Below are 21,941 nucleotides of genomic sequence, written 5' to 3'. Positions count from 1 at the left end.
TAACAGAGCAAAAGAAGAAAAACCTTGTCCTTGGCCTCATGACATTTTCCTTCCAGGTCTATTAAAATTGTTGAGGAATTAATGTTATTTTTAGGAATATTTTTACTATTTGGCTCCGACTTGTATCTTCAGAAATGAGGACTCAATTACCCACGATTAGTGTCTTCTGTCTACATGCTGGAAATGATTCTTCAATGATCCATTTCACAAAGTAAACAGCAGGGACACAGCTTATTTTGTGCACTGGGCTTGTTTGTTCCCAATATTTATATCAGTTTTTTTCAAACTGTATGCAGTAATGCCTTATTAATGCACACATAGGACCTTTAATAACAGAAAATGCTGAGGCAGTCCGAGTTTTCGGTGACATATTGTTCCTGTCGGGTGAAAATGTCAGCGTGGAGGAAATAAGAATATCAGCCACCCTGATGACAAAGCAAGTCTGAGCTCATGAAGTCAGAACTTTCACAGCCAGAATATGAGCCACGTGATCCATCAACTGACAGATGAAACATCAAAATAACTTTCAGAGGATGGTTTTATACATGATAGATATAAACATATTGGAAAAAGGTGTCCAGTGTGGTGTTTACCTGGGACTGAGGTGCCGAGCGCCACGAAAACCACAGCGGTGACCGAGTCCTTGAGGCCGATGGTGCAGCCGAAGTGGGACGCCAGGTCGCCGATGACGGCCGTGAGCAGGCCGATGATGATGATAGAGACCACGAAGCAGGCCCAGCCGTTCAGGTAGTCGGTGGGAGGGACACAAGCGAACAAGACCTTCCAGAAAACGGTGAGGAAGTGCATGACGTAGTCGAAACAGGACGGCAGACGTTCCTCCCCGGTGTCCTCCTCGTCCTCGTCTAGCGGGGGGAAGATGAGGCCGAGACAGAGGAGGGTGGAAGGTGGGACAGATTGAGACGTAATGGAGGCGACAGAAGAGAACGAAGCAGCAGAGAGGATGAAAACACGGCAAAATATTTGGACAAAGATAAAGAGGGAGAGGGGTGAAGGAGGCGATATTAAAAGAGAGGACAGCAGAGAGCAGATGAGGAAGCAAAAGAGACAAGGAGGGAGTGATGACAGATGATGTAGCAGAAAGTTAAAAGGGAGCAGAGAGGATAAAGAGCCAGAGGAGAGTTGGAAAACAGTGGTGAGATAAAGGATCCATAAAGGAGATAAGGGGTGACACAGGGGGATGGGGAGAGAACAAAACTCACTTAAAAATGGCGTGTCGACTTATTTCACAGCGCGAGGCTTCCTACAATATCACTTCAGCCTGAGGGTGTGGATATTCAGGTCGTAGCTGGTTCGTAATTATTTAACAGACTCCAGTGTTTTTGTCGATTAAGAGATGAGATGAAGTTTGTAGATAAATAAATAAAAAAGGTGATGAATTTTAGCTCACACCTCAATATTCATCCTTATTTAATAATGCAGAGTCCAATGTCTAAAAAATTATATGTCATGTATTAAAGTACAACGGTAGTCATGACATTAAAACTACCAGTCTGGTATTATGCAGGCTCCTAATGGTGTCTAATAAATCCCATCTCTTGAGAGGTGCCCTAATAAAAATATTATTCATGTCATTGGTCAGTGATTTTAATATTGTGGCTGATGGTGTCAGTACATACAGTCATGAACAAACGTTTACATACACTTGTGAAGACCGTGCATATCATGACAGTGTTGAGTTTCTAATGGCATTTTCACCTCAACTAGGTGCTTTTGGTAGCTGTCTATATGCCTCTGGTTGTATCTTTTGCCCTCCTCTGGACAGAATTGGTGCATTTCAGTGGAAATAAAGTAGCTAGAAATCTTAAAAATCATTTCACAGTGATTTTCAAAAGTGTAGCCTGTTAGGGTAAAATGGTATGTAAGTATGTTTTTGGTACACAGACTGCTCAAACTATGACAGTTGTGAGATTTTGAGACAGGCTGTGTGTTTAATCACTGCTGCAATGCATTGTGACTGTTTCGCAGGACGACCAAGTGGCCATGGAGCAAGTTTCCCATAATCTAAACGGTCACCACAGCAGCTTCATATCCGAGTGAGCTTTAGCAGGACACTTAACCTTGCTCTCTGATCTCCTCTGGATAAGAGCGTCATCTTTTCACAGCTAAAACTGTCAGTGGTCACCGTCCTCAGGTGGAGGCGTCCTCTGTGTCCCAGCAGCTCACAGGAAACTCAGGAGAACAAACAGGGACTCTGCCATGATTCAAAGTGTCAGGGCCAAGCAAGCTGCATGCATATTTAAGCCATCATGAAAAAATAAAGACCATCAGTGGACTAAATATTTCAGCAGCAAAGTGACAAACCCCGGGCCCATCAACGGAGCTGTGACTGCAGACTGAAGATGTGATGCTGCTGCTGTTTGACGTGATGGATGAGGTTTGTACATGAGATTATTCCACAGCTTCAAGAACTGAGCACCTGGGGGACTTTAACGGATGTGTGCTGTTGAAGGTCGGATGCGGACGCCGATATTTTTAGACGGAAGTCAACGGGAATTGATGATATTGTCCATCTTTAAGTTTAAATAGTTGATGCAAAATCAGTTTTTTACGGGTTAACAGCTGAATTTGACATTCAGGTAAATGCACCTCATGTTAAAATGAAGGTAAATATTATGAATCAGCTGATCAGAATCCATGATCAGCCTCCTGGAGCAGCAAACGTTACCTGCACTGACTGTAATGGCCTCCATGAACTGGTCTCTCCAGGAGTTGGTTCCCACCACCAGAGCCAGGTTGGTCTTCTTGATCAGCTTGTCCACTGTGCTCTGCATGTTAGAACACCAAAACAAGAGTCAAATCCATCCATTATTCACCCTCAGAAGCTCTAATCCGCGTCCTTAGAGAGAAATACCGGAGCTTCACCACATGATGGCAGTGCTATGCAGTTCCAGGTAGCAGAAAAACTCTGGTTTGAGGCATGACAACACACCAGAAACAAACATGGTGGGGATATTTTTTGATTGAGGAGGTTAGAGGATCCTCCAGAAATAAATCTGCGTGGGCTTGGGAGGCCTCCGAAGAGTAACGCTTCTCTGCTGAAATTAGAAATATGTCGCCGTCCTTTCATGCAGGATGGGATTCAAAGGCTTTTATTGTCATATGCGGCGATAAACAAGTTACCAGTGCAATGAAATTTCTCAGTTCACTCATTCAGGCACTCACATAAGTCACAATTATGAACATAGAAGAACGCTGCGGCAACGATTATGTGCAGAAAAACACATTTACGGTGCAGAAAAGTTAGGATTTGCTCAGAAAACAGTGTTAAAAAAGCATGGTGCAAAATTGGACAAATGCATATATAGAGTAGTGCAAGACTGCATTAAATCCTTTGGCAGTGGCTTGAAAGTCTTCATCAGTCTTATTGCCTGATGATCTGCTTTCTGTTTGACTGCGAGGGAAACACTTTCTACTGATGATCAAGGGGTGTTTGCCGTATTTGAAGAGTGACCTCTCCTCACCTTAAACTCGTACGATTCCTCAATAATGACTTCCAGCTTGGAGTGCTCCCCCAGCACCGGTTTCCCCATCTCCGCGATCCGCTTGGCTTCCTCCTCGTCTGATGTCAGCTTCCTGTCTGGTACATCTGAGAGATCGAGGTCGGGAGGGAGCAGAAAACGCACAAAAAGAGAGAGCGAATCACAGTGAGAGAGATGGCAATCAAAAAACACGCTCAGCTGATTATCGTGTTGTGTTGTACTTCATGGCACACAAACAAAACATCAGAAGGTTGTGTTGTTTGTCACGGTTATTTATTCAGCCTTTATTCAGCCTCGGGCTTTATGGAGAGACGAGGCTTGTTTAATATGCAGTGTTTAAGTCACATCTGTGAAAAGCTACAAGGTTCACTGTAGTAATTCCTCCTCCCTCAACGCTTTTCCTCTTCGTCAGATGTCTTGGTGGCGTTCCAGCTTTGTTATGTAAAGTCTCTGCAAACATGCATTTTTTATCGATCCAAACACAAACTCAGCAACTCTGCAAATATTGGGTGCAAATGTTGTTTCCCCTTTGATTTCCTTTTATTCTATTTTTATCCATCAGCGTTGGACTTTGCAGTGACTTTCATACTCTGGATTCTCAAAATCTCTGTAAAACCTGTCATGTTTTCTCATCAGACTTATCAGTGTTTGAGGTGTAAAAAATGCCCCCAAAAAGTGTATCCAATATAAACTGAAAATAAAAAGAATCAAATGAATAAACAGTTGCAGTGTATCTGAATTGTAATTGATTTCACTGCAGCCGATTGCTTTATGGAAGACAAGTTGCTTTGTTTTGTCCAAACCAATCGGTAGCAAGTTTAAGCTGTGGAAGTTTCCGTTAATTCAACATTTCTGACTTTAATCAAAGATGTATGTTGATGTTAGAGTTTTGACTTCTATAAGATAGCTTTCAACAACTTGTAATTCAGAGATAGACACTTAAAACCTCAACAAATAAAGCCTTGCAGAACAATTTTAATGCCTACCTACTGTGTGAATTACACACCACAGTCTTTTCCATTTATTTCAATAAAATTTATGATCACAATCTAAGTCATCATATAGTACGGTCAAGATCTTACAATACTACTTAACAGAGATAGATCCAAAGATTTCCTTTGAGCAGTTCTTGGCAACAGTGGGAATAAAAAAACGACCCATTAACATAAAAAAAGGTAGTGTCTACAGATACGGACCCATAGCCTGTGGCCTACGGATACGGCACTTTCCATTTGCCAGACAGATACGGACTAGTACGCGAGTCTCACGAGTCAAGAAGCTGCTAACCACTGCAAACTGTTGAAAGGTAAGCAAAGGTTAAGGTTAGGGTTAGTGTTAGGGTCAGGTTTAGGGTCCATACCTGTAGTACCGATGCTACGAGTCCGTACCGCTAGCGTCTACCGGGAGTCACGTGACCAGATCTCGCGTATCTGATTGGCACCGTACCTCTAGCAACAACCATAAAAAAAATATCTAGCAGAACCAGGCTCAGAAAGAGCAGCCGTCTGCCTCAACCAGTCGGGCTGAGAAGAGAGTATAGAGGCCCAAGGACAGCATATTAATGTATTGTAGAAAAAAACATCAGTAAAAAAAAAGTGAAAAACTGGCAGCAAGATTGCCAGAAAAAATACAAAGCAAAAGAAGCAAAAACTGAAAAGAAATTAAAATAGTGCAATTATTAGAATAATGTAACTGTAATTAAGTCAAAAAAATTGTAGATAAACAGAAAAAATCTAATAAAAAACAAAATTGAGATTTGTGATTTAGCAACATGTTTTTGACATCCTCAAACACTGTAATGGCTGTTAAAAAAATTAACAGCCATTATTAAACAGATAAAATTTTGCTGTGGACATTATGTACAGTGGGAATAAAAAAATAAATAAAAATCCTCTTTTACACAAAAAAACTCCAGCAGAACCAGGCTCAGGGAGGGTGGCTGTCTGCCTCAGCCAGGCGGGGTGAGGGGGGAGGAGAGAGGCCAAAGGACAGCAGATTAATATGTTGCAAAAAAAAAAAGTGAAAATCTGGTCACCAGCGTGCCAGAAAAAAATTACATAAGAAAAAAAGTAGAATAAAGTAACTGTGGCTAACTCAAAAACTGTAAAATAAATAATGAAATAAATAAAAAATCTAATTTAAAAAAGCTTGAATTTTGATTTTTCTGTCATTGGTCTAGATATTTTCTGTACTGCAAAAAGCAATGGGAAATCTTTCTGTAAAGTATCATAATTTTTTCTGACATGATTGAACGTTGTAAAAAGATGAACACAAATTTTTGGTGCGGACTTTATGTATAGTTTTGGCCTATTTTATACAGAAAACAAAACAATAAACATATAATAAATTGAATATAATGCTATTATAATATGGTAAATTGTTGAAAAAATTACAGTTAAATCGGTTTTACAGTGTAATGGATGCGCTGGGCTTCCAGTTCAGTCATCAGATCCATCCAGCTTTAGAGCTTTTTTTCATGGATGAAGAACTGGTCCATGGGTATTTCTTTCTTCTTTATTCTCCAAAAAAAGAAAAAAAAAAAAAAACCTTTCTTCATCCACATGACAAGAGAAAAACGACATTTCAGGGGAAACGTCAGGGTTATTTGGCATTCTTTTCTCCTGTTTTGTTTTTAGATTTGGTCTCAGGACAAGTAAATTTACACAACTGCATGTTCTAGCATTTTGTACGTGGATTAGCTACTTGAAATTTGATGGGTGGGATGTAAAACGTCCTCCCTCTAAATCTGGAATGACCCATGAACTTTAAGGAACACTTTCAAGGCCACCCACTGACTGTCACAACACATCAAGGAGTAATTCCAGATTTTTTTTTACGAATCCAGTCATTCCCACCAGCAGTGGAAGCCCCGACCAACACGTCTAGCTGCCTGTCAGACGGGCGTCCGGTGAAAAGCAGCTTCACAGAGCTTCATAACATGCCCCATAACATGAATCCTGCGCTGTCGAACTCTATCAAGAAGCGGCGTCCGTGCATCCAAAGGGCCTCTCATCGATGCACCCCCACTGAGCCGCCGGGTGCAGAGGCCTTGTCATCTTTTATACGAGCACCGAGTCCCATCCTGCTGCTCTGTGCTGACAACACGCTTACCATTAAATATTAACGCTGCCATTAAAGATCACAGCCAAAGTCCCCTTGATAGCAGGGCGTGCCGACAACACACAGGCATGCATGACATACCGGTGCACAAACACACACACACACACACTTTTAAGCTAAATCAATTGCACACCTGAAGCAGCAGTGTGTAGCCTCAACTCCTGACAGGATCTCTTTAAAATTTGATGATCCTTCCTTGACAGGGAAATGGAAATATAATAATAACAACACAATCACGCACAGGTAATTAAATTTCTAATTCCAGAACTGCAGTTTTTTCTTGCTTTTTTATCTTGACGTCTATCAAGTGTTGGTACACTACCTTGCTTTTGACTGGAGAGCACAACTTGGGGATTTATGATTAATTAATCCGCTGATTAGCGCGCAAATCCATCATGAAGCGAGAGAGAGGCAGGTATTGTTCGCAACAGTGACAGCAGAAGGAGACAGCAGCAGCAACGTGCAGCTTATTTACATCAAACCTCTCAAAGTTTGGCTCAAAATCTCCCTCAGAGGCAGCGCGAATAGTGATTTAGGGTTGAAATTCAAACCAAACCACACACAAATGAGGATGTTAGTGAGGACGCTGATAGAGGAAGAATGGAAAACTTACCATCAGCTAACAACAGGGCTGCAGAAGAGAGGAAAGAGAGAGGATGAGGGCATGGAAAACAACAGAAAAATGCAATGGGAGAAACATAGATAAGAAAGAAAGCAGGTTAATGAGAAAGAGAGAAATGTGACGGCCGTGTATTGACCCCGAGCTGTAATATATAAGCCGCTGATCATTCGATCGGCCGGGGCAGAGGGAGGATTATGGGAGTTTTTTATGAGCATGAGGTAAATTAAAGGAGAAACGTCTGATAGGAATCAACAAAACTGTTGCAAATTTTCCATGGTGGGCTCCAGATATCAGTTGAACATCTATTTAAAGCTTTATGGCTCACAGCTCTTTGTCAGATAACCGAGTTTGGGGGTTATAATTACACATGAGCTCTAATGAAAGAAATGAATTTTAGGAAACTCTCTGCTACTTTTATTTCCCATCTTAGATCAGTAAATTAGACAACCACTGCCAACGCAGGGTGGAACAAGATTGAAGTAAACAGCATGAAAATGTAAAATTAAGCACTAAATATCTATATATTATTTATTTCCTCCAACAGATTAATTATGCAGGCAAATGTATTATTACTACAAATGTATAAATAATAATTACTATTATCAAAAAATTTAAAAAACATGCAAAAGACTGTTCCAATAACAATTACAGTGGCAATATTTAATATTTGGCTGTCCTCCATTCCTAATCTTCTACAAAAAAAAAAAAGTATTTTCTGGGGACATCTGCAAATCTTGAAATTTAACAGTTGCTGGGATAAATTCTGTGTTATGTAAGAGCCAGAGCTGCTGCTGTCAATACGGCAGGAGACAGGATGACAGGATTTTATTTGGCAGCTTCTGTTGGAGGTTTTTTTTTTTGCGGGCAGCGAGTAAACAACAACAACAACAAAACCTGCATCAACCTGTCATGAGTAGCTGGCAGGCAGCCTGAAACCCTGTTAGCATGTTGGAGAGTTCCAGTGAGTCACAAAGGCCCAACAACAAAACACAAAAACACTCGTTCCCTGTAAAGTTTTGGAGCCATTATGAAAATAGGAGCATTAAAAATGAGTAGAGCATGAAATATCTGCGAAACACCTCAGCTGCTGGCAACTGAAGCCTCTATTAATTGACTGCAACAAGATACATAGGCAACAATTATGACCTTACAGACAGATATGTGGCATTAGCATTAAAATAAAGTCATGTTTTGGCTAACTGGTAAATGAAAATCTAATATCACTCCCCTTTCAGCTACAGTTTTGGTCTCCACCATCACCTGAGAAAAACATTTGGTTGTTGCCATTAAATTTGTCACTATTTTCACAAAAAAAGGCACTAATTGTGTGCTTTCGTGCTGAACAGGTTGTGTACTATGGGCTTTGCAAAGCATTTATTACTGAAAAGAGCGTCTGCTGGAGATTTTAGGCTTTATTCCAAAACACTGACAAATATTCTCCTAACATTTGGCCCCTTTCTTGTGGAATTCATTTCACCCAATTCAAAGATGACTTGTTGTAGTTTCTGAAAATGCACCTATTAGAATGTGGCTAAACTTAAACTGCATCAATTCAAACATGGTTCAAAACTGTCTTATTTTGTTCCCAGCTGTAATATTTTAACTTAACTTCCATACGTTCCTGTTTACACTGGAACATATTGTATATATATATATATATATATATATATATATATATATATATATATATATATATATTATTGCATATAGTGCACATTACTGCTTCTTTTGCATTTGCTCTTGACAATAAAGTTAAATCGAATCTAAACTTACCTTTAAGGGCAATTTTAATTGAAAAAATAAAGGCCTAAATTTGCAAATTTCTACATAGAAATGAGTTTCTAGGCATTTACTTACTGACCACAGAGGGATTTTAAAGATGGTTTGCGTCTCATTTTAGGGGTTAGTTGCCTGCAAGACTGAGTGTTTTAATGGACTACACAAATGATTTAATTGGAGCAGATTTTAGTGGCTGTTCTTCAACTAGCTTAAATTTTCCTGGTCAGATCTGCTATTCTACAAAATAAAACACACTGATGGTGACACTGTGTCTCGCAGCTGCTCAGAAATATCACTCCCATTTCTTTTGATTTGATTCTGCCTGATTGTTTATCTGCCTGCTGTAGCTGCAGTAACAACGCTCATGGCTAAAATGTAAACCAGAACTAATTGAAATGATTAAGTAGACACACAAAAAAGAAGAAGTTTAAAAAGTCATCCAGCGAGAAAGATAATTACATGACAGAATGTGTCATTAGTGGAGACTAGAAAGCTTGGAGACTCACAACTCTTCCTTCTGACGTCTGCATCATCATCATCATCATTTTCTCTTCACGTTCATAAAACAACATTCAGACGCCGCTAAAGCGATCAGAGGATCAAGACAAAGCTGTTTACGTGCTCCGTGAATGGACCGGGCTCCTCGCTGGAACCTCCTTCACAGAGACGTGCCACTAATTAACCTGTTTGTGTTCGGAGGCCGCTTATCAACTTCCTAAATCAAATACAGTCCACAGTTAATCATCATTAGCAGCTAAGTGCATTAATTGCTGTGGGCGACTGGCTTCATTATCATTAGTACTAGTCGAGCCGCGCTGATCTGAAGCCAAGTGTGGAGTAAAGACCAGCTGTGGCGAGTCAAAGTGTCCAGCAACAACAACACGTCGTTTAGTAAAGGCAGCTTCTAACATAATGAAGTCACATAAGGAATCAAACCAGCTCTTGTCTTCAGCGTGCATTTGTGTGTCAATGATTGTTCTGGATTCCCAATTCATTATTTTGTGGACAGTTTAGTCCCAGCCTAAGCTGAAGTCCTCAAATTGCTTGTTTTGTCTGACCAGCAGGACAAACTGTGTTGCTAAAATGTTGTAATCGAACTAGAATGAATGCAAATTTCCACATTGGTTAACAAAGATGTTTTCTAATGAGACAGAAGTTATTTTGAAAACTAAAGTTCAGTGTTAAAAAAAAGCTTTTAACTGTAATGTTTTGGAAAATTCCCTGTTTTTTTCCAAGATGCTTTTTGTTTGGTGAAAGTACAGAAGCAGTAAAATAAGAGGAAAAAAAACAATAATTTGCATATTGATTATAAATAAAACAGGCCGAAACTGAAAAAAAAAATGCCCACAGCATCTGTTTTTAGAAATAGTAATTAATTATTTTGGCAATGTTTGACTGCAAAAGCATTACATTTCTTTCACTGTATTTAAATCAGCAAAAAGCATTGTTGTTTGACAGAAAATTGTTAATATTTTTACTTAAATGTTGTTTCATGTTTTGTTAAATGACACGTAATTAGTAAAATCACAGAGAAACAGTAGTAATTTCCACAAATTAGACAGAACTGGAAATCATGTCTATCATCTGTATTTTTGCAGATCACATTTTGTCTATTTTATTTGAATTTAAAAAAAAACTTTGTCGCTTAAATCTGCAAAGATATCATGATTGTACATATATTATCATTTTTAAGCTGTTTAGAATGCTGACCCTGTTTTGTTAAATTACAGATAATAAATATACCAATAAAAGCGCAGAAATAAATTAATTTACATGTTGATTAGAAAAAAGTCCAAAAAGTCCACAATATCTACGTAAAAATATATATTTTCACAAATATTAATTTACTCTTTTACACAGCATTACCATAAAATTACACAGTTCTATTGCACTTAAATTATCTAAGGATAATTACAGATATAATAATAATTTGCAGACATTTGACATTATTACAGTTTCTGAACGCTACAGGATTCCACTTTTTTAAATAAATTTTCTTTCTGGCACCCTTGCTGCCAGATGTTTGAGATTTTAGAGGATTTTTTTGTGTGTATATATTTTTTGAAACAGTGAGAAGAAAAACTGCCTAAACTAAACACAACAACTGCCTCTAAATGATTGAAGCAATTAACTGATTATTAGAATTGTTGTGGATTTAAGTTACTCAGAGGAGGTAATTACAGGGGTCCCTGTTTGGTTTCCATTTTTAGCTGTGTTATCACGATGCACAAGGATTTCACTCACTTCAACTTACAAAAAAAATCACTTATATGTATGTTTATCTCATATGAGCCTCTAGTTGATTTACTAAAAGGGGCACAAGCAGAAATAATAAAAGTTTCCTAATTTTTCCACTTTATGTCCAGTTATGAACCTAAAATGTTGCCCCAGATATATGAAGATATGCATAAAACCTGTGACAGGCCTCAATGATGCACAAAATGTCAACCTTTTTTCCCATTTTCTGTGGATAAACTGTTATTTCCGGCACATATACTCAAACCACACGAGGGCGTGAAATCTAAAAAAGGGAACAAACACACACAAATCTATGCAGAGACACAATCCACAGCACTATCGTCCTGCCAGCAACACAGCCGCGATAAGGAAGATTAACCAGAGGGCTGTAATTGGAGGGGTGGAGGAGAGCGTGGAGGGCTGGGTGTGGTGTCGGTGTTTAACCGTCGTCATCATCGGCCTCATCAGATCTGCTACAAAAGAGCGAATCCTTCCCCCGGCTGTCGCACACATCTGGGCTCTGAGTCACAGCGTCAATACGACACTAATGGACACCTCCACAGCTCATTAAGGGAGCATCATCACTCGACTTATCACGGCTATTCTGGTTGCCGAGGACGGAGGTGGGTACAAGCCGGATGTACGTGGATGGAAGGAAGGAAGGAGGAAGGGTGGAGGAAGGTGGAGACGGATGAAAAGATTTATAGACAAGTCAATGGAGGGATTGTTGGAAAAGGAGAATAGGAATAGGATATGGAAGGATGGGATCTGCAGATAGTGGATGGATGGAAGGGAATGATGGATAGATGTTTGAACGGAGGATGGATGGATGAAGTGACTGTGAGAAAGAGGTACCACAAGGATGAAAATTTCAGTGGATACGGGAAAGCAGGAATGGACAAACTGGTAAATGGATTTATGGAGGGATTGACAGAAACAGGAGACCAAGAAGAGGTTCTGGAGAAAGGAAAAATGGAGAGATTGGTGGAAAAGGAGAGTAGGAATGGGATATGGAAGGATTGGAGGGATAGAAGGGATTGGTAAGAAGGAGCACAGAGGTACAGGGATTGATGAATAGATGCTTGAAAGCAGGACGAATGGATGAAGATGGAAAGAAAGAGGTGCCACAAGGAAGAAAAATATGGTAGATACAGAAATGGATAAACTGGAGAATGGATTTGTGAAGGGATAGAAGAAGCAAGAGAGCAAGAAAAAGTTATGGAAGAAGCAGAAATGGAGAGATTGGTAGAAAAAGAGAATGTGATATGGAAGAATGAGATCTGCAGGGAAGGGGTTGGAAAGAGGAAGAAGAAAAGAGGCGTAGAGCTTGATGAATTGACGTTTGAATGCAGGAAGGATGGATGAAGAGATGAAAAGGATGAAAAATATAGTGGACGTAGGAAAGCAGGAACGGATAAACTGGTGAATGGATTTATGGTGGGATAGACGGACGGAGTGTTGGAAGAACTGACAGAAACGGGAGGCCAAGAGAAGGTTATGGATGAGGCAAAAATGGAGAGATCTGTGGAAGAGGTGAGTATGAATGGAATGTGGAAGGATGGGATTGATGGAAGGGACTGGAAAGAAGAAGCGGGACAGAGGTGCAGGGATTGACGGATGGATGTTTGAAAGCAGGATTGATGGGTGAAGATATATGAAGAAAGAGATACCGCAAGGGTTGAAAATTATGGTGGATACAGGAAGGCAGAAATTGAAAAGCTGGTGAATAGATTTATGGAGGGATAGAAGAAGAAGCAGGATAGCAAGAAGAAGTAATGGAGGAAGCAAAAATGCAACACAAGGGCAGGAACATTAAAGAAAAAGATGGCGAGCAGAAGAATGGAGCTATGGAAAACAGATTTATGTGATAGAAGAACAGCAATGTAGATGGAGGACTGATTGGGAGAAGGGAGGATGCAGTGGTTGGTGGAGGATGGAGGGATACTGAGGTGGAATATGAGTTATGCAGGAATGGCAATGGACTGCACTTAAACGGAGCTACATCTACGTGGGATGAAGAGCTTTACAATGCTTCTCATGAGACACCTGCAACTGTAGAGCTACTAGAGAGGTTTAGGCTTCAGAAACCTGAACATCAAACCACCAACCTGATGATTTATGAGCAACTCGAGACACAACCAAAGCAAGGAGGGAATATCAAAGATGAGATGGGAATAGCAGAAGGAATGAACATAGCAGGAAGACAAATGGATGTTTGTAGGGACTGGAGGAGGTGGATAAACTAACAGAAGCTGGAAAGGAAGAAGCTGAGAGGTGTCTGATGGATGAAGGGATACAGTAAGAATGAAGGGCGAAAAGACTAAAGAATGGATTGGTCTATGGTCAGACGAATGGATAGAGAGACAGAAAGCCACTGGAATAGTACACAGTAAATGGAACAGATTGTTGACTCATGATCACAAAGGGAACAGACAAAGTTATAGGAAAAGATGGACAAATTTGAATGATGGCATGCAAACCGATGGCAGATGAGGAATAGAAGGTAAGGAGATGAAATGAGAAGATGGGTTATTTGTGGGGATGTTCTGAGCCAATCTCAAAGACTGGAAATGGGGCTGATTAAGGCAGCCATTAACTGATCGGTATCAACAAAGAGAACAAAGATAATCTTAGAGATAGCAAACCTTGGACATCTGGAAGGAGCTTCAAAAGGTGTATTAAAAGGAATCAGCTGAGGTTGTTCGGGTATCTAATTAGGATGCCACCTGTGCGATTTCCTTCTGAGGTTTCTTGGCCACGTCTAGCTGGGAGGAGCATCTAGGGATGCCCCTAAATATATCTCATCTGGCCTAGGAAGACCTTGAAATGTCCCAGGAGGAACTAGAAAGCTTTGCTGAGGTGACTGACATCTGGAATGACCTGTTTTACACCTGCTGCTTCTGTGATCCGAACCCAAATATGTAGAACACATTTGATGGAAAGTATCAACACAAACCAAAGCTTGATCCTTCGTTTAAGAGCAATGTCACACAGGGTGTCCTGTCAAGAAAGCACAGTTTGTGTTCCGATGTTAGGCATGCAAATTTGGAATAGTTGTCTTCACACTCTGCAGCATTATTAGTCAGTAATGGATTAAACAATGACACAAATTGAACACAGTGAACTACTGTCCTTTGTTGTCATTCACAGACCATCAGAAAGTTGAATATCTGATGATTCTCTCTTTTTACAGTTTCCGGTTCTGATGAATGGTGTAATTTCAGCAGATTTAAAACAAAAAACACATGCTTTTATAAACAGTTGGCAGGCTTAAGGTATTTCCTAAAATGTTATTCCTTTAAGAAGGATATAAAAATAACGTATCAATTAGCTCTGAGGTTCCTGGCTTGTCTCAAAGATATGACCTTTTTGCCAGAGGTCATTAAACGGCACTCAACATTTTGTCATGGTGGCCTGTTGCTGGCCTATCCCCCATAATGTTCATAATGCTAAGTCTGGATTTGTGCTTCTACTGTCATCAGTAATAATTATTATAATAACTTTATTTATATAGCACCTCATAAAAAACTAAGTTTACTAATTGCTTAACAGACGGGGAAAATAAGAAACTAAGGATAATCAGGACAACCACTGAACAACTGAGGACAGTCAGTCCAAACTGTAGGAAAAGGACCCGAGAGGCAAAAGTGAAAAAATAGAAATAAAAATGGTACACAGTACACTGCAGCTTCAAGGAGGAAATGCTCAGACTTGGTGCTTGTTTTGCTCATGAGGGATCTTCTTGCCAAAGAAGCAGCTTAGGGACAAGGTAAATAGGTTAAAAAAATAGTTTTCCACTTGAATTAAAGTGTAATGTTACTTGCTACAACAAAAAATGACCCACATTGCTCACTAGGTTCCATCATCTGGGAACAACAATGACTGTTTACACTGTCAGTACGGCTGAAAAAGTACATTTGCTGGATGTACAGATGAAAAAGGACATAGTGAAAGGACTAAAGGGGAATGGATGCATGAGGGAACAGAGGACGGGGAAACTGAGGGAAACCGAGAGATGACTGATGCTCCTCTGTTCTCTGCAATTGTCCAATCATGAAGAGACATCATCTACTGTACTGAGGATGAGTCATCAGTCTTCATAAGGCGCGCATTTGCATTTATGAGGATATTTACACCCGTACTGTAATCCACCGACAAACATATTGGCGCACACACACACAGGCTGCGAGTGGAAAAACACACTGCAAGGAGATCTCAGCAGACAATCAGAGTGTTTCCTGCAGCTCAGAGTGATGCGTTAAATAATATCGGTTGAGGATTGCAGCTGAGCGGCCGGTCTGCAACGCTTCTCAACTCGAACCAAACACACGCACTGAGAAACGAGATGACAAAGACGGATGCCTCAGCTGCCTTTATTATCTTTCAATAAGCAGCCCGTGTAACGCGTCCATCATCTTGTTATGCTGTATCCATGTTTCTGACGGCGTGGAATCGGAAGGAGTCAAAACGCTGAGTACACGCCATACTTCATCTTCCGAGGCAGCGCTGCCAGACTGAATGAACTGATAATTTAACTGAATGCTGGATGATTTCACTCGAGCGTCCTGATGGAGGTCTTTCACGGCTGAAAAGTCGTGTTTTTAATCTCGAAGAGCTAATTAAAGCCGCCGTGTGTAACATTTTGACATCAATAAATCTTCAACACATTTATTTTTGAGATATTACCGTGATTACTACAAACAAATACAATCATTGCCAGGAAAATTGGCAGACTCTCCCAGTCACAACATGATATTTTTACAGTGTGTAAAAGGAGTTGAGTCTGGCGGTTTCCTTTACGGCACAAAGAGTTTGGGAGCTAAAACCTGATGATCTCTTCAGACATCTTTATGTATGCTTTACTATACCCGAAACGATACCCAAAGCACTTTACATTATACATCACATTCACACACTGATGGCGGACGCTGCCATGCAAGGCACTAACCACGACCCATCAGGAGCAGTTATGGGTTCGGTGTCTTGCTCGACATGAGCTCTCCAGGCCAAGGATCGAACCAGCAACCCTGCGGTTACAAGACGGCCACTCCACCCACTGAGCCATGCCGGTGTAATGTTGGACATTTCGTCAAGAAAAAACACGCCTTTTTTCTGGCAGGTTTAGGCTATCTTCCAAAATGCTAAACTATTCCTTCAAAAAGGATGTAAAAATAACTTATCAATTAGCTGTGAGCTTCCATATTTGCTGTAATTTGTATCTCTGATGGCGGGTGGTTGGGAAAGCCTGCAAACCCCAGACAGGCTGCCTCGGGACACACCAGAGACGCTGCTAATCGGCCCATATGCTGCATTTCACATGGGACAGTTTCTCATATTAACAAGAGTCCTGCTGCCGTCGCTATTTCTGCCCGACTCTGCGGTGGTTCTCTGTTTGTGGCCTTTTCCTTTGTTCCCCTAAATCTCTCAATTTCCTCTCTCTCATTCCTTTATCTTTAACTCCCTCTCTGTCTTTCTGTATCTCACTATCTCTGACTTACTGCACTTATCGACTGATCTCTTTGTCTTTCTTTCAAGGACGGTGGTTCATGGTCATCATCATAATTAACAATTAAGATTTTTCTTCACCTGGATGAATAAATACATGTGAAACTTTCTTAATAGTACAAGAGGCATTGCAGAAAAAAGGAAAACTGAAGCTTTAAATGGAGCAGCAGGGAAGACGCCCAGGTTCATTTAAGCTGCTAAAAACTCCAGCTCCATAACACAATTAAAAGATGGAAATTTAATTTTGTGCGTAATGACAGGCTTATCTTAATAAAACTGTCCTGACAGCTCTGATGGAGCTCAGGATTCAAACAGTGAAGCTTCCTGTAAATCCGTACGGAACATCTGACCCGTCGGACGCTTAAAAGAACACCGAACGTTATTTACTGTCAGATCCTGTGTTAATGAAGTTACCGCTGCTGTGCTTAAATGCACACATCACTCTCAATTTAGAGAAGCACGCATCGTCTCCGCTGTCGTATGAAGCTGCAGGTATTTATTAAAGTCAAAGGGAAGAATGTGACACACTCAGGCAACAAATAGGACATCAGAAGGTCGACTAATGCTTCTGCAAAATGTACGTGCAGTGACACCCGACAAACATTTATTGTAAGATTCAGACATTAATCTCTCAGATCTGACTGAGTCGCATTAATGGCTGCATTCTGACAGACATTTCAATATGTTATGTAACAGATGCGGTACAAGAGAGGAGTGAAAAAAACACATGAAAGTTGATTTGTGATGTCGCAGAGCTGAGCGTGTGCGCCTCAGCTGACTGAAGGCACACGGAAACTGAGGTCTGTGCAGAAATGTGAAGAAAAGCCTGAAAAACTGCTAGGCTCACTGTAAAAAAAACCACCCTGATTCTGTAACACATGCATGGGATGTATTCATCTTGTGATGTGCAGCAAGAATCTGCTCTGTGAAATTAAAATATTAAGGGGAGGAATCAGCAGAAATGGCAGCTGTCTGGAGGTTTATTGCTGGAATTGTGTGCATTTTCTTCTCTGGATTTACTATTTGAAATTTGGGAGTCAAGAAGAAATGCCCAAAGCTACAATTTCCAAGTCTGCAACTATTGGCCATCTTGCTGAAATGTGTCTTTACAGCAACAGTGTCGACGTTTTTTTTTTTTTTTAGGTTTTTACCATTTGTCGAGCTACAGATTAATGCTTTCTTGACTCATTGCTTTGGAAATAAGGATGAAGGGAGCATAAAAAGCTCTAAATAAGTTGGAGCAGCTAATAGTTTGATGAGAGTAAACCAATGCAGACCTGTCATCATGTCTCCAAAAAAATGTTCGGGCTCAGCTAAAACAGTTTGCATCATGTTTTTGAGTTTTGACACCTTCTAATGAAATTATTGTCAACCAACAAACTATATTGAGCTTGGTGAATTGGGCTTTCCTGTGCAAACAAAGGGCATTTTTAATTCCTAGTCTTAACCGTCAAAGTGTCCGAGCATGGTAAGACAGAGTTGACCAGAAATCCTGAACTAAAGAAAAGAAAAATAAGATAAACCAATTGCATTAAGCTGCCTGAACTTGAATATAGTTTTAAATCGCAGAAATTTGACTTTAAATGCCACACAACATTAAGTTGATGCCATTACTAGCATTATTATATCACCCAATGCATCAAATGTTAGATTCAATCATGCATTTGATGAAGTAAGGTGACTGGAGTGCAGTTTAAGCTGAAGTTAGTTGATGTGTGGAGGTTCCTGCACAGTAAATTTTTTATCTTTCTTTGATTTTATGCAGAATATGATGCTCGTGTTCCACGCAGTTCCCAGTGTTGCGGTGTTTTAAACAACATTTTATCACTGAATATTCTGAGCAGTAATTCACATGCAAAAGATCTAAATAAACCCCGCCTGGATCCCTCCCTTTTGTCTAATTTCCATCCTATTTCTCACCTGCCTTTTTTGGCCAAACTGATGGAGAAGCTTGTTTTTTCACAGCTTCTGTCTCACCTTAATTCTAACGGTATTGTGGACAAATTTCAATCAGGCTTCAGGTCCAGACATAGCACCGAGTCTGCACTGTTGAGGGTCCACAATGACATCTTTGGCAGCTCTGGACAACAAAAGTTCTGTCGTCTTGGTGTTGCTAGATCTAACCGCTGCCTTTGATACTGTGGATCATACCATCCTCATTTCCCGACTTCAACACGCTGTAGGCCTGCACGGTTCGGTTCTCAGCTGGTTCTCTTCATATCTCTCAAACAGGTCCTTTGCAGTACATATAAATGATTTTGCCTCTTCTGTTGCTCCTCTCTCGTCTGGAGTGCCTCAAGGCTCCATTTTTGCGTCCCATTTTGTTTTCACTGTGTATGTTGCTACTTGGTCAACTCATCCAATTTTCATTTCTATGCTGATGATCTCCAAATCTGTCTTCCGGCTATCCATAATGATCACTCTGCGCTAGACCCTCTCAATAACTGTCTCCACTCCGTCACACAGTGGTTGTCCCAGAACTTCCTCCATTTGAATGAGGAAAAGACTGATTATGTTCTCTTCAGTCCTGACCCAACCCGTAGTTCCCCAGATTTTGGTTCATCCACACCACAATTTGCTTTCTGCTGTGAGGAATCTGGGCGTAATTTTTGACAAGGGACTTACTTTATGAAGCAGATCAGTTCAGTTGTAAGGGCGAGCTTTTTCCAACTAAGGCTCCTGAGCAGAGTTAAGTCATTCCTGTCCCGAGCAGATTTGGAAAGGCTGCTCACACTTTATCAGCTCAAGGCTTGGTTATTGTAATGCCCTTTACGCTGGACTTAATCATTCACTCCTCCATAAACTTCAGTTGGTTCAAAATGCAACAGCACGTCTCATCTCAACTCCTCAAAATACTCGCACATCACTCCGGTCCTTCAAGCGCTCCACTGACTCCCAGTGCGTTTTTGAGTCCAGCTACAAGGTCCTGTTGTTCGTGTTTATGGCCATAAATGGGCGTGCCCCCGCCTACATCGCAGAGCTGTTGGCAATTTACCAACCTGCCAGGACACGACGCTCATCTAGCCACTCCTCCTTTGGTTGTCCCCAGGGCAAATATAGAAATTTTGGTGACCGCTCTTTTGCTGTTCTGGCCTTAAGCTCTGGAATTCTCTTCCATCGCACTTACAGTCCATTTCTGAACTAAATGTTTTTTAAATGTCGTCTGAAAAACCTCTTGTTCGTGTAGGGTTTGCGCTTAGCTCCTTTTAGAACTGTGTGTTCTTAAATGCTTTTACTAATTTATTTTTATTTCACTCTGTTAAGCGCCTTGTGCTCTTTTGGCTGTTGGAAGGTGCTTTATAAATAAAATTTGATTGATTGATTGATTGAAAGTAGCTCAAAAATCAACTTTTCAAATGTGTCCTGTTGTAGGAAATGCATGTTGTTCGGGCCTTTAAAGTGCACAGTTTTAACTGCATATAAACATTAACTTGCAATAAATTCATGAAAACTCCAGCAGGCCCCTTAAAGGTTGCACTGAGTGGCTTCAAATTAGCTGCTATTGGCCATATTTTGGCTTTTGCGTTCCTTCTAACCTCCTCTATGCAGTGTTTGTTTTGCAATGAAAATAAAAATACAAATGTTTTTTCAGCTTTGATTGGCTTTTCAGTTTTCTAATATTTGAAGCAACATAACTCAGCTTAACATTATAACAAATACTTGCCCTTTGTCACAGCAGTATTAAAAAAAATCAAGCTAAACATGCAAACAGCACCACCCTCCTCGTCCAGGTTTCCTCCCTACATCCCCTCCTTGTTTCCCCATTTTATCCTCTTTATTCTGGATCTCCGACTCCCTGCCTCTCCGTCTTCCTCCCTCCTACTCCTGCTGCTCTGATTGGACCAGTCCAGATGTCACGCCGAGTCGTGCGGATCAAGTGCAGACGAGCTCCCTCTACTTGTTAACAGTCTGTTTATTCTGCAGCCATATCAGCCTCTCTGCCGTGTCAGCAGCAGGCAATTACAGAGCAGATTACCAGCCCTGATAATGTCATCAGACCGAGCCTTCTGCACAAATACACACAGAGAACGCACACCAGCGTACAAACAAATAAAGACTGGAGTTCACGAGTCACCGGTCACTCACCGAATGTACGGTATATGCACACTTCCTATACACATCACTGATCAGCTGCATTAAAACCAATGACAGGTGAAGTGAATAACAAGATCATCTCTACTTGGGAAACCTTGGGGTCCTGCATATTGATGTTACTTAGGACACCTACTCTCTACCTCAGCGTCCTTATAGACCGTGTTACAACCAGCTAACCTGGCATTCCCCAATGGCAAAACTGTTCACAAAAAGCTAGAGGAACAAGACCAAGAGCTCCACACCGTTATCAGACCTCTAAACTTCCCAGATCCAACAGATTTAGAATCTGCAAGTCAAAGGATTCACTCCTGACATCCCCATATCAGACACCATAAGAGGTCCTGTGCTAATGCTCCAATGGGCTATGAGCTGTTATCGGGGCATGAAGGGTGCAAAACACTGCAAAGTACTTCAAAAAACTCCTCATCCTTACAAGAAAAAGTCACTAGGAGAAAGACTGTTCCTGCATTATTTTTCAACTTCCTTTAACTTCAATGCACTACGTCCAGTGATGTTCAGGCTTCACTATCCCTCATTGAAAGAAGGTCTCGTCTTGAGCCTCCAGATTTTCCTCAACAGCATGCATGACCTTTTCAATCGCTCTGAAAATGGCGACCACACAAGCGGGATTTTCAGTTTTGGAAATCAGACGGTGAGGTTGGGTAAGGAAGGTTTTTGAAGCAACAGCTAAAACCACACGTAGCTGCTTCTACCATCCGTACTGTTTAGATGGTTCCATTGTCCAGGAGCAACAGCAGCCAACTCAAAACTCCCCTCTTCTTTTTTGTTTGGTGGACAGAGATGTAAGGCTTGAAAGTAAACAGTTATGCCCCTAAGTAAGAGTTACGCACTGTGTTGAGAACTTTCTGAAGGACATATCAGCGCTGATGTTTTGGACCTGAATAGAACCTTCTGTACCCTCAAAACCCACTGATAGGTTTGAAAAGCATGTTATCTTTTGTAATAAAAAGCACCAAAATTACACCATTTATCAGTAAAACTGAAAGAGAAGTTTTATTTTCAACTTTTTTGTGGTCCTTGAACTACTCAACCGAGCACAAACTTACTTAAATCTAATTTTC

At 40.7% G+C, this 21,941-nt stretch overlaps 1 protein-coding gene across 1 annotated transcript in view; it reads right to left on the bottom strand.

Annotated features, from left to right (window-relative positions):
• Nucleotides 1–21,941, bottom strand: part of slc8a3 (solute carrier family 8 member 3) — a 161,673-nt gene that overhangs the window by 6,195 nt on the left and 133,537 nt on the right. Inside the window, exons 4-6 of the mRNA XM_022197091.2 lie at nucleotides 3,483–3,607; nucleotides 2,687–2,786; nucleotides 594–863 (exon numbers count right to left, since the gene is read on the bottom strand). Coding sequence (XP_022052783.1) covers nucleotides 594–863; nucleotides 2,687–2,786; nucleotides 3,483–3,607 — 495 coding nt within the window. The remainder of the gene's footprint in view (nucleotides 1–593; nucleotides 864–2,686; nucleotides 2,787–3,482; nucleotides 3,608–21,941) is intronic.

The sequence above is a fragment of the Acanthochromis polyacanthus genome, chromosome 1 (genome assembly GCF_021347895.1).
Source record: "Acanthochromis polyacanthus isolate Apoly-LR-REF ecotype Palm Island chromosome 1, KAUST_Apoly_ChrSc, whole genome shotgun sequence".
Lineage (NCBI taxonomy): Eukaryota > Metazoa > Chordata > Actinopteri > Pomacentridae > Acanthochromis > Acanthochromis polyacanthus.
This window is presented reverse-complemented; position numbering and strand designations above follow the sequence as displayed.